This window comes from Cloeon dipterum, chromosome 2 (genome assembly GCF_949628265.1).
Source record: "Cloeon dipterum chromosome 2, ieCloDipt1.1, whole genome shotgun sequence".
NCBI classification, from domain to species: domain Eukaryota; kingdom Metazoa; phylum Arthropoda; class Insecta; order Ephemeroptera; family Baetidae; genus Cloeon; species Cloeon dipterum.
This window is the reverse complement of record NC_088787.1, coordinates 8,075,724-8,088,856: the sequence shown is the minus strand read 5'-3', so window position 1 is coordinate 8,088,856 and position 13,133 is coordinate 8,075,724. Positions and strand designations below refer to the sequence as shown.

General features: G+C 35.9%; 2 protein-coding genes and 1 long non-coding RNA gene across 3 annotated transcripts; all 3 read left to right on the top strand.

The window, feature by feature from the left end:
- Positions 1-543: 543 nt before the first annotated feature.
- On the top strand, positions 544-6,444 carry LOC135937454 (uncharacterized). The gene is made up of 12 exons (XM_065480605.1): positions 544-669; positions 732-844; positions 898-1,025; positions 1,618-1,712; positions 1,769-1,855; positions 2,110-2,279; positions 4,820-4,850; positions 4,913-5,028; positions 5,087-5,205; positions 5,900-5,994; positions 6,105-6,191; positions 6,252-6,444. Coding segments are annotated over exons 1-12 (1,167 nt in total). The 5' UTR covers positions 544-668; the 3' UTR covers positions 6,377-6,444.
- A 987-nt stretch (positions 6,445-7,431) lies between these two features.
- LOC135937679 (uncharacterized) lies at positions 7,432-7,965 on the top strand. Its single transcript, XR_010574518.1, has 2 exons — positions 7,432-7,564; positions 7,612-7,965. It is a non-coding gene; the product is annotated as an uncharacterized LOC135937679 (long non-coding RNA).
- Positions 7,966-11,244: 3,279 nt separating this feature from the next.
- Positions 11,245-12,901, top strand: LOC135936131 (uncharacterized). The gene is made up of 2 exons (XM_065478831.1): positions 11,245-11,400; positions 12,407-12,901. The coding sequence occupies exons 1-2, from the start codon at positions 11,398-11,400 to the stop codon at positions 12,734-12,736; spliced, it is 333 nt and encodes a 110-aa protein (XP_065334903.1). The 5' UTR covers positions 11,245-11,397; the 3' UTR covers positions 12,737-12,901.
- The last annotated feature ends 232 nt before the right edge of the window (positions 12,902-13,133 follow it).

Sequence of the window (13,133 nt, the reverse complement as noted above, 5' to 3'; positions counted from 1 at the left end):
AAATTAATGTCTGTTGTTTCAATGAAAAACCTTGGTTCGGGAGGCGAAAAAGATGGGCCACTCGGGCCCAATATACATATTATCCGCTCAGCGGTGTTATTGGGACTCAGTAAGCTCATAGCCCACGGGATTGTGTTGAGCAGAGGTTAAAAAAATAAATTATTTTTACTATCAATGATTTTCACTTTTGATCTAGGTTCCTCTCGTAAAGATCTATCCACGGAGTGCGAATTGTGAGGTAAATAAATAATGAGGGACGAGACAGAGCGAATTAGGATGCTAATTTTGGAGTCAATTTTCTATAAAATTCAAACAGCAAAATTAACCAATTTTTAGAGCATTAATTTTTTGTTAAAAAAATTGACACGTACTTTTCCGACTCTTCTCTTCAAGACAGGAAAATGGCTTCATTTTAATAAAATATGCTTAATAAATGATCTGGAAGAACTGGAAAATTGATATGACAATCTTGACCTCGGCTTAAATCGAATTCGAATAAGACTTTATTTTTAAATTGCTCACGCGGTGGCGTGCCGATAATCACGGCGTGCTGCTGTTATCTGTGAGTCAACGGGCGCTGCCTTGCTTGACCTCTGACAAAACGTTATTGACAACGTCTGCATCCACCGAACAGAAAGCTGCGTCTGCGTTAAGATCCGCAAGTAACAAGTAAGTAAATGTTTGTTATAATGATAAATCATTAATAATATAATTATTAAATAAAAAACCAGTGGTTCTTCGAGGGGCGATCTTCGCCCTGTGCTTTGCGGCCGTGGCCGGCCAATCCATCGAACCTGGCCAGTGCCCTGACGTCGAGGTCATGACCAATTTCGACATGAAAAAGGTGAGTCACATTTATTTGGGAATTTTTAAGCTTATTTCTGATGCATTTTTAAGTACTACGGACGCTGGTATCAGTACTCGACCTACGTGAACATCTACGAGCAGGGCCGCTGCGCTTTTTCCGACTACAGCGACAACAAAAACATTACAATGGGCGTCCATGAGTCGTCTATAAACATCCAGTGAGTTATTTGATTAAGGAAAATTGATTATGATCCAATCACAAGATTGAGGGGGTGATAATAGCGAATATTTGCTCTTTTTGCTGTCAAATTTTAGGGACATTCTATTTTAAAGCTTCCCCTCCTTATGCTAAGTACTCTACGATGTTTATTCTTATTTTAAATCATTACAACACATCAAAATTTGTTTTGAAATGGAAGGCTAAAAAAATTGTAAAAAGTATGTCACACGCTCTCGTACTGAACAGCAGCTGTTTTAGCGCCGCAGGCCTCATCAGTTGAACTTAGCCTAAAAAAATATATAGCCACGACAGTATATGTAAGCTGCAGATAATTTCGAATCATCGACCTCTGAAATCGTCTGCCTGCTCTCATCTCTAAGTGCAAAACGCAAAGAAAGCAAAGAAATATGATAACCCCGCAACGTGACTCTCTATGTGATAGAAATTTTCTTTAAATTAAAGCTACATACTTGTAGGATTCCTCTGAATTGAATTTTATATTTTCGTTACATAAAATCTCAGCAGTTTACCTGAATATTCTTTAAATAAACTTTGCATCACCCTTTTTTATCAATTAAATTTTATCGCAGTACTGGCGCTTGGCAGTTTGCTACCGGCTACGCGTGGTCTGCAGGAGACTTTAAAGTGGCTAAACTCTTTGTCACTTTCCCTGATTTCGGAGGAGGTAGGTTGACTTTATTGCTCTCAATGCAAAAATTAATTATTGAAATAATTGTCTAGCCGTCAGGGACTACTGGATTCTTGGAACCGACTACGAAAGCTATGCAGTCGTCTGGTCCTGCAGGAGTGATGGCACAAACTCTCGGCGTAGGTTAAATTTGTATATATTTTTTAGCTTTCAGGGAAATTCCTGGAAAAAAGGAAATAGATTTATGATTCAGTTAACATTATTGGCCTTGAAAATAAAAAATAAACGGATCAGTATCATTGATTATCTGCTAGAAAATTAAACTATTCAGGCAAATAATAATTTTTTCTTAACAAATCAATCTGAAACACTCCTTTTAGTAGTTAAAAATTGTTTAATAAGATTTTTGAATTATTCAACATTTTTTTTTCAGAGTACGCCTGGATAATCACCCGTGACCGCGCACCTTCGGACCTGGTGCTGGCCAAAGCCATGCTGGTCGTGCACGAGAATGGTCTGAAGCGTGATTTCGTCGTCAATGACCAGGCCAACTGTCCGAAGAAGGAAGTCACGTACATGGTCGTCAACGAATCAAATGAATTCAATTAAATTAATCGTAATGTTTTTTACTAAATAATAAGCCAAATTATTACACCCTTTGTACTGCGCAGCAAAATGAATAAATTGATTAAAGCAAAACTCAAGAGGTATCGTGTTTATTTTTAATTACAATCTCCTATATTTCAATAAAAAAAAAACTGAGAAATATATCAGGAAAATAAGTTTATAAGGTATTTGTGTAAATTTGATTTAATTAAAAGCGTAAATCCTTTTTTTTAATATTCAGAACAGCCAGATAATAAAACTTGTTACGTCAAATAATTATTGACTCCTGATGAAAATGTCCTTTTCTGGCTCTTTCACTCTTTTAAATTTCATTGAAAATTATTAATTTTCGTTGAAAGTGCAAAAAAGAGATGAGCACATGTATAGAAATTAAAAAAAAATAGTAAGATTATTTGGCCATTGAATGAAAGGGCTAAAAATAAATTACTGATAAAAATTGACCGTGACTTCCGGAAAATGTGAGGTCTCCGTATGAAATGATAAATTAAAAATAGCTTTGAGCGCACTGCCAAATAAATTTATCCTTGTATATTTAATCTTTGACATGAGCGTTTTTAACCCACGTAAAATTATATTTAGCCTCAAGCTGCCGGATATACATAAGTAACTCATACCGTGTCATGTTCGTGCCTGATGCCCTGACAACTGATAACAACTATTAATTACGACGGTGAACATTTTATTGTTTCATGTATAGGATTTGTCACCCCTTTTCTCTGATTGAATATTAATTAATTAATGTCCCTCTCTGGTTTTAAAAAGTGGAATGCGTATATATTCGATTATTCAAATAACGCTTTTAATTTCAAATTCAGGCATTTTTCGGGTGCAAATATATTATCAAGAATGAATAAAAAATGGACCCTTCATGTTGTTGCTCTCACACCAAGGCCATTAATTCAATCGTTCCGTAAAATATTTTTGCATGCATCATCAAAATGACTTGCGAAAACCAGCATTCGCCGAAAAGAAAAACACTGCATCGCTAAAATTGTGTATTTTTTCGAATTATTGAACTCTTTCCACATTCAAGTATTTATTGTATATTAGGTGCAAGGTAGAAACATGAATTATTAATCAATTTTATATTGCCACTATGAAACATAAAAAATTATTATTATTGGTATTTCTGGGTTTTATATTTGGTGAAAAACATGATTTTCCGAGGCAAAAATATATATTTAGCGCATAGCAACAGTTTTGCAGTTTTATGCATTAAAATTGATTAACCCTGAATACCAACAGGTAGCGAGCTACCTCTAGGATCATCCCAAAATCTTGATTAGAGAGTCAATTTTAGGGTTTTCATCATTTAGTATTTTCGCACAAGTGCACTCAATGCATATCATTGGTTTAATCTAAATCACAATTTCAAAATCAGATCAATTTAAATGAAATATTATGGAATTTTAACTTCAAGACATTTTGACTAGAATCGTGTGAAAAATTGATTCACTCAGCAGCAAGTTAATAAAATGAGTAAAATTCTGATTTGCGTGTGCGTATCATTCTTATCAAACAGTTTGTCAAAGATCATGTGTCACGAGTATGAAAAAGATGCTGATAAAATGTATTAAAAATTATTGCGAAATACCATTATTCCTATCTTTGTCTAAATTTTTTCTAAAATGTCTTCAGGTTGCTGTTTAAATTTCTGCAAAAATTGACTCAAGAAACGACGAACACTGTCTCCCTGTTTATTTCGCAAGCAGGTAAATTTGCCTCCTTAATCGAATTAACAGTTGAATTGTTAGTGCTGGAATTAAAAAAATAGCCCCAATGAACGCAATACTGATCAGAGTTATATATTTTTTTGCTCTTTTTTATCCCTGTCCGAGGACCGGAGGAGCGGGAAGGGCGCGCACTGCACTAGCACGAATGCTGAAACCCGGGTCCCAATAACGCTGCGAACGGATGACATGGGCGCACCAGGCCGCACAGGGACCCAGCCCACTCAAGGGCCAGTTGCCTCCGCACCGAGGACTGCATTGAAACGCTAGACATTCGTCCCGTGAAGCCAAATCACGCATGCTGGAAAGGTGCAAACCAGCAAGTAGCGAGTCGGCGCCGGTGCGCCTCCCAGCCCGTTGAGCAATTTGAGCATTTCGAGTCACTAAACTAACCACTTTTTGCCATCTCTGACATTGGGTAGCCAGTATTAGATCTCCGAACTGCTCAAATACCTCCCATTGCTTTGAAACTCCTGAGAATGCCTTAATAATGCGAGCCAGCGGGCTGGTTATTAATAAAAATAATTGTATTAAGCTGTAAATTTTTTGCCTGTAAAGAAGCAAATCCTATATTTAACACTGCGCGACTTAAAAAATTGCCCTTTTTTAAGTATATTTTAAGATTTGCCTTGAAAAATGACAAAAGTCATGGCCGCAGTTTCAACACAGAGTAACGTTATCGCAAATAAATGACACGTATCATGCAAGCTAAAAATAATGAGCGCTGGACCAACCCCTCCAGCACGTTTCTGCGCTGTATAAAAAGCCGGGCGAACTGCCACTTAGCATCATACTTCACCCAGCGTGATCTTGACAAGTACTTGCCTTTCAGATCATCTTGCGACAGCTATTAACTTTTCAATAATTCTAATTTTTCAGTGGCTCTGAAGCATCTTCTCGCTTGCTTGGCGCTGGCCGCCGTCGCCAATGCCCAGTTCTACGGCCACGGCGATTGCCCAGACGTCGAAGTCGAACATGACTTCGACTGGTCCAAGGTAAAATTTATCCCATTTCAGCCAGTATTTCTTAGTACCTTGAACATTTTCTGCGCAGTATGCCGGTATTTGGTACCAATACTCGTTCATCAGCCCCCTGGAGAAGGGAAAGTGCGACACCCACGAGTACATCGACAACGGCAACGGAACTTTCACCCTGAAGGAGTTCACCATTGAGTAAGTTCAATTTTTATTTTAAAAGGAAACACACTGATAATTGAATTATTTTTATGAGTTTTTTGAAAAAATTATTAATTTATTGAGACGTTACATGGTATAATCGTTATAAGAATTTTCATTTAATATTCGTGATCCAAAATCTCCAACATAGGTTATATTCCATTTCAGAAACTTTATCATACCGCTGGACTAGAAAATTTAAATATATTATTTTTTGTCTCTTTAACTGTGAGAGATAATTTGGGGAAATATTTTTAGTAGCTAAAAAATAATAAGTTAATTTAAATTCTAAATGATCAAATCAATTTTCATAGAAAAAGAATGTATTAAAATTTTACAGTGACGTAAAAATAATTAAAAACATTTGAAAAGAGATTGCATATAATTAATTTGTAAATAGCATTGCTTTTTATGCCAATTACGGCCAATCACGCATTTTTAGCGAATCTAGATATGAAAGTAACTTCCAAATTAATAATTATTTTAGTAATGGTTTTGTAATTCTTTCCCTCTAGAGAATTAATTTCTTTTTAAACGTCTCGAAATTTTGCTACTGATCTAGTCGATATTGGAATTTAAACTTCATTTTGTAACATAAAAATATTAAATACTACCAATCAAAAATGATTTGCGGAAGAATTACAAAAATTTTAGAATTTTCCACATTTTTAATTTCGAAAATCTTCACTAGGGAGGGCGTCCAGAAGACCTGGCTTGGACAGATTGCTCCCGCAAGTGACAAGCACGACGGAAAGCTGACCATCGCCTACGACGACTTCGGAGGAAGTAAGAAAAACACTTAAAAATTCATTCAAAATTAAGTAATTATAAAATTTCCTCCTCTATCTTGTTTAAAAATCTTGTATCATCATTATTTAAATTATTTAAATTTCCAGAGCAAAACCCGTACTGGGTGCTGGGAACCGACTACAACGACTTCGCCGTCGTCTGGTCCTGCAGGTTCGACGGAACCCGGTCCCGCCGTGAGTAACCACACATATTTCCCTTTAGAAATGTTACTAATTAAATTTAAATTTGCGCAGAGACTTCCTGGATCATCACCCGCGAACGCAAGCCCAAGCCGACCATCGTGGCCGCGGCCAACGGCATCCTCAGCAAGTTGGGACTCACCAGGGCGTTGCAGCTCACCGAGCAAGAGGGCTGTTAATTCAATATTGCCGGGTGTATCACACTATCAGAAATAATAAAAACGGCTCAACATTGAATACAAAGAAATTATATCAATTCAATCTCTCACCTCAAATAATACAAAAAAAATAGGAAGGAAATTAAAAATAAAAATCCACTTTCTATTTGTTCTAAACCTCTTAAATAAAATCAAGAAATTTGTCTTCATCCCACTACTTTTGGCCAAATCTGTTAATTTTTCAGCATCAAAACTCAATAATTACAAAATTTAAAATAAATTCTTATTTTTTAGGTTTGGATGGAACAGCCAATTTTGTAGCGTGCAATAAATAAACGATTTTTTTATTGGATTACATGGCAATCACTCGCTCCCCTCCATTAACTTTAAAATATAGAGTTTTAAAACTTTCTTCCCGGAAAAAAATATAAAAATCGCTTTCTTTTAGTTCTAATCACTCAAGCAGCTGCACAAAATTATTTTTATTCGTGAAAACAAGTTGATTACCATTTTTCTTAATCTTTCTTAGTCTAAACAGTATGGAGTAAGTAGTGTTTCAGTTTTTAAAACTTTTTTTTACAATAAACTTTTCATGTTTCAGTGAGAATTTTGTGAACACTACGCGTGTTGTGCTCCGTTTATGGCTTGCGGTCCTTTACATTATAATTTTAACGCTCGCTATCATACTGCTAATTCGCTACCTTCACAAAAAGATCAATTCTATGATAAGGAATAGACGGGAAAAGAAGAATGAAGAGACGAACAGCTTGGAACTCGACCAATCAGATATTTTACAGATCTTTGTAGATACTGAAAACAAAAAAATAAAAGACCAAACTGATACGCATGTCAAATAAAAAATATATATGAATTACACGTCATTTTATTTTTCTAATTTTCCTTATAGAATTGGCTAAACTATTTTCTCTTTTACATAAAACACGTTGATGGAAAGAACTTGCAAGCGTCCCCACCAGAGCTCCAGGAATATTGTTTACTTCGCATGTAATACTAATATTGGCTCGAGCTGTATATATTCATACAAGAAATAATTTTTTATAATTTCAAAACCGACAATGATAAAGAACCAAGGAAGCAAAATTTCCATCCACTTCCTTATGCTGAGCTCACTCGTGCAGCTGTTTCGCTTACAAAAAATTTTCTCCATGATATAATCATGCCTTTTTCTCCCTGCATTTTGAAGTTTTCGTGAGTATAAGATTTAAAATTTTATTTAGTAATGTGTAAATTGCCAGGAATTTCTATTGATTTCAGCAGAAGAGCCCGGCGAAAGCAGTGATAGCTGATTGCTGAATAATAATGTCCTTTTGGTTCAGTGTCGCGATCGCCATCGCAGTCTTGGCGCTGGCTGTCGTGGCGTTAGTTTTCTGCATTTATAAAACGTGCAAAGAGAGGAGACGCCGAAAAAATAGGGCACATCATGCTGGTCAACGAGTGCCGAGTATTGAGTTTTACACGTTAAGAAGAGGAGATACGCTATCTACTAACATTTCGAATGTGATTTAAATAAATAATCAATCTTAACGAAAAATTGCGGATTGAATTATTTGTGACTTTATCAAGTGCGAATAAACAATTTTTTATAATTTTGTAACATATATTTAAATTAAAAAAGTCAAATATTCACCCATTGAAATAGCCCTAAATTGAAAGATTGGGATTTTAGTTTGCTTTTAAGTGAGTGTTCTCATAAATTTGGAACTTACTTTTTTTAAAAAAAAAAACTTTACTTTTCCAACAAAAAAGGGCTAATCATTCGTTTTAATATTTATTATTTTAATTCTACAAAATACAACTTGAATTGAATTTAAACTTGATTTATTTTCTTCTATAGTTTGCTCTTACTATATTATATAAAAAAGGGTGCTGTGGCGAAAAACTTTAAGGATTAAATTTAGTTAAAACGATAAAGTTATTTTGATGTTTGGAAACAATAAATACAAAATGTCAACCGTATAGGAAAAGCTTTATTTTTTATACTGATGAATTAGAGGACAAATTCTTTGACTTTTCTAAAATTTAAAATAAGAGCGGCTGATTTCCAATTGAATTTAAAAGCAGACTTAAATTTTCTGATTAATGCAAATCGTCTGTAAAAAAGAGAGACATAAAACACCGAGTTTGAATGTATTTATTTATTTAAATAAAACAACACCTTAAAATTATTAAAATACATTATATATATAATACTTTTATTTGGGAGAGGATTGACTAAAATGTCATATTCAACATTAAAAAATACAATAGCAATATTACAACAACATTCATTATTTTTTGAATTCATTCCCACTGCTGGTTGAACAGCTGGGGGTCCTGGGCGCCGTTGATGCCCAACTGGCTCAAATAGAGGCTGGCATCGTGGTCGATCTGGGATGGATGGAGGCGCAAGTGGTCCAGGGTGAGCGGATGCGCCAGCCCGATGGTGATGGTCTCCGCGATTTTGGACACGGCGATCGGCTCTCCGGTGGGCAAGGCGTTGGCCGGAGTGGTCGCGGCCGCCAGGGCCGCCGGGGCCTTCGTGGTCGCAGGGGTGGGCGCTGCGGTGGTGGTCACGGGCAGAGCAGGGGCTTCGGTCGGGGCCGGACTGGGCTCCACGGGAAGGGGCTTGGGGGCGAAAGGGTCGAAGGTTCCAGCGTCAGGGTTCAGAAAGGAGGCCCAGGGCGAGGCGGCGTCGACGGCAGGAGCGACGGCCGGCGCGTAGGAAGGAGCCACCGGCCGGAAGCCGCCGTAACTGATGTCAGGGCTGCGCAAGGGCACGCCGTAGCTGTCCAGGGACACCGACGGCCCCGCGGCGTACAGGTCGACGTCGGACCAGCGCTTGAATTTGGTTGGTCTCCTCGACAAGATGGGTTTTTTCACGACCAGCCGTATGTGCGTCGCGAAGGTGGCGGTTGAGATGGATAGGAATGCAGCCAGGAACTGAATTTTAGAGCCGCGCGTTAGCAATTTTTGCATGAATGTAGTAATAAATCATGTACATACATGTTTTAAAACTACACAAAATATTTAAAATTAAATTTCAACATTTTTTAACTGTTTGTTAAACACCATTTGATTTTAGTTATTTGTAGAAGTGTTTTTTTCAAATTTAATTTAATTTAAAATTGAACACTGTATAGTAAATTGGCAAATTAAAATTGTATTATAAAATTCTTGTGGTCTTAAAGTTGTCTTAAATATCTGTGTTTGGGTTACCGATACGATAATATCTCCCCAATTTTTTAATTTTTAAACCCCGCCAAAAATTAAAGTAAATAATTTATTAAACTTAAATTTAATTCTCAAATCGTCAACGTTGAGACTTCAGCATCTAATTTCACTTAGTTTAAGTCAAGGTCTTCCATAATTCCGACCCAGCCCATGGTAATTTATTAAGTCTGATATTATGAATTAAAAAAAGTAAATTTAATTAAATCTAACATTTAAAAGTTAGGTATGCCAATCGCGAGGATGCAATAATCAGAGACATTTATTTGAGTATGAAGCTTCATAATTTAAGACAATAATCATTTCAAAACATACAATATCTGAGTTTGAGAAGAATATCCACTTTAGGGATCAATGAACACGACCAAATTTTATAAAAAAAATGTTAAACCAAATTCTGTGTGAAACCGATCTCGAATATCGCAATCATTCAACGACAAAAAACTCGACTCTCTCAGTCTGTTATTCCGAAATAAAAACAACGTATTTAATGAAAAATTCCACAAATTTAATCCGTTTAGCGAATACAAAATAAACTGAAAATTTAAAGCAAAATTAACCTTAATAAAAATCTAAATAAATATAGTTAGGGCTGCGCATTCGGTTTTTAATTTCAACTTTTTTTTCTAACGTACGACAAAATGAGACTTAAAATGAGCATGAGTTATTAACTTTCAGGAAGCAGTTGCCGAAATACAATTTAAATTCCCTCCCCTTTTTTGCCAAATTTGTGATACATCAAAAATCAATTTCAAAATTAAGTTTATAAACGTCTAAACTCTAACTGAAATCTAGTAGATGTTAACAATTAAATAAAATGGACAAAATACTGACAGGGATGACTCATTTATCCGCAAAATTTTTATAAAACCTGCTTCATATTTTTTAAATTGCATACGCTAGATATCTCCCCAAATTTGCGCTTTGTATAAATATAATTTTTACCTTAAAAAAAAAACTAAAACCAACTGTTTTATCAGAAAATATAATAAAGTGGACAATTATTACTTACATAAAAAGTTGCCTACAAACCCCCTAAAAATAGAAAATGTATTGAACACTTACAAAAACGTTCATCCTGTCTGCTGTGCGACGTTTGACCGGTGGGCACTTGTAACAAAATGTGCTGATTTTCTCCCTTTCCGGTCCTTTTATCCTATCGCTATGTCAACTACCTCTCTAAAAATAGACCCGGCTTACCAGTTTGAGTGGAATCGATCCTCTTGCGCACGTGTACATTTAATAAGTTACTCCGGAACCGATTTCACCCAGACCCGAGGTGAAGGAATAAACTCAAACACCCGCAACAATCACCTCTGGAACAATCTCCTCCAACCTTTGTCTCAATTTGTGTTTTAAATAGGTCATTAGTCTAAGACTCATTTTAAAAGATTCATAATTTGTTTTGACGGTTGTGTTTATGCAATTTAAGGAGATTATGATTTAGAATGCTATAAATGATCGGGAGAAAGTTTTTATTGGTAACATTAAACGCGGCGGTGGGACGAGTTTCGGCCAATTAATTCCGACACTTGTCTCGCAAAGTGGGTTTTTCATTACCGATGTCGCAGCCAGCCAGCTTTCTCTCTCATTCCCCCGGCAATTGGGTGTAGGGGTGGGTGACTCATGAAATAAAATAGGCGCATTTTTAGACTTGCTTTTATCGCGTTAACAGCCGCAAAAGTATCTCAGCCCTCAGGCCAATGGGAAAAGAGCAAATAATCATGAGCACAATATCCTGCACGCTTTTGAGATTTCCTGCTCGTTGATTCAGACAAAAGAACAGGATAAGTGCAACCCGTCTGACGCAAAAAATGGTAAATAATTCAGAACTACACGTTTTAGTTTTTTTTCAACTTTTTTTCTCGCTGTGATATAAAATAATGGACTTAAAAAGAGCGTGAATAATTAAGTTTTAAGCAATATTTACACTGTAATCCAAGATATCCACTGTAATATTCTATATTTATGCACATTTTTCATTGAAATGCTCTTGAAGCTCAAAATAAGTTTGTTATTGGATTTTATTTAGAAATTGTTTTGACAAAAGGTGAGTTAAAATTAGTTTATTTTTGTAAATAAGTCAGTTTATAAAACAAACACGATCCAAAAGAGTTCCTAATTTCCTATCAAAAATGTAATTATTCCCTTCTTCGTCTGAAATATTTAATATTAAATTTTGTTCTTTAAATTTTTAGAAACCCACCATAAATTTTCATGGATTGAAATTGGTTCATGCAAATGTGTTAATTTGAGCTAAAATATTTAAAAAAATATATAAATAATGGTTATTTCAAAAAATTGAAATGGAATATAAATAGAAATTGTTATACTGAAGCCGTTGATTTGAGTTGGATTTTTTTTTAATTTCTGTAATTTGGTACAAAACTTTTGACTAAAATTTGGCAAAACCAGCGAGTGCCAGATGTGCGATAAAATTGGTTCCCACTGCGCAGATCCAAGATGGCGTCTGAATTTGGGAAACAAAAAGCTCTCTTTGGATTCCTGTTCGAGTGTCAAGAGTTTGTTTTTACAATCCAAAATACACAATTAGTTCAAGTAATGCAAATTATGTCACAATATTAACGAGAACTTGGTTAATTTCGCGCATTTTCACGTGGCCGTTTTTTCGCGCCATTCTCCACCGGACGCCATATCTGCGCGTCGCACGAATCTGGTCCCTGCTGGGCAAAAAGTTAGAAACTTTTTTATAAAAAGCCTTTTTTTGTTTAAAAAAATAAACTAGTGTCAACTATTTCGATGCAAATCTCACGCCCCCCGTAATATTTTAAATTCAACCCTATTTATGTTTTCGGTTTTAAGGGAGAACCGGGCTGCATGGGTGACGAACCCTTGACCGCCGTTTTGATCGCGAACGTCGTGCTGATGGTTCTCAACGGCATCGTGCTGGCCGTCCTCGGCGTCAACATTTGTCGGCGGTCGGTCAAGCAGAGGAAGAGCGAGTCTATAATTGCAATTACAGAGAAGCCGACAGAAGAGCCATTTTACGAGCCGGTCAAGTACAACACTCCAAATGAAGTGACCTACGAGGTTCCCAATGAAATCGACACGCCGATCGGAGAATCTGAGTACGCGACTGCCGACGAGGCCAGAACGCCGGCAGGTCCTGACTACCTGGCCGTCATTGGATGAGATCCTTCATTAAGAAAAACAATTCTTGATCTTCTGCTAGCCTTGTTGCCCTTGCTCCATATCCTATTTTATGTCATTTAGTATTATGTATATCAATCTTTCTGATGAGAAATTAAAAGTAATAAATTGAGAATAGAATAAATAACTAAACTAATAATGAGATTCGTAAATGGTTTTTTATTTGTTACCATACCAATTTTCATTTACTGTAATATCTTTTAAGGGTCAAATTATCATGATATTTTTTATTTTTAAAACCTTTGAGTCACGCTAAAAATCGTCTAAATTTGTCATCGACACTCAAACGTATTTAAAATTGTAAAAAAATTATATGAGAAGCCTGATAACACGATGTATACAACTCAAAATTATTTTATTCCACGGAGTACACGACGTA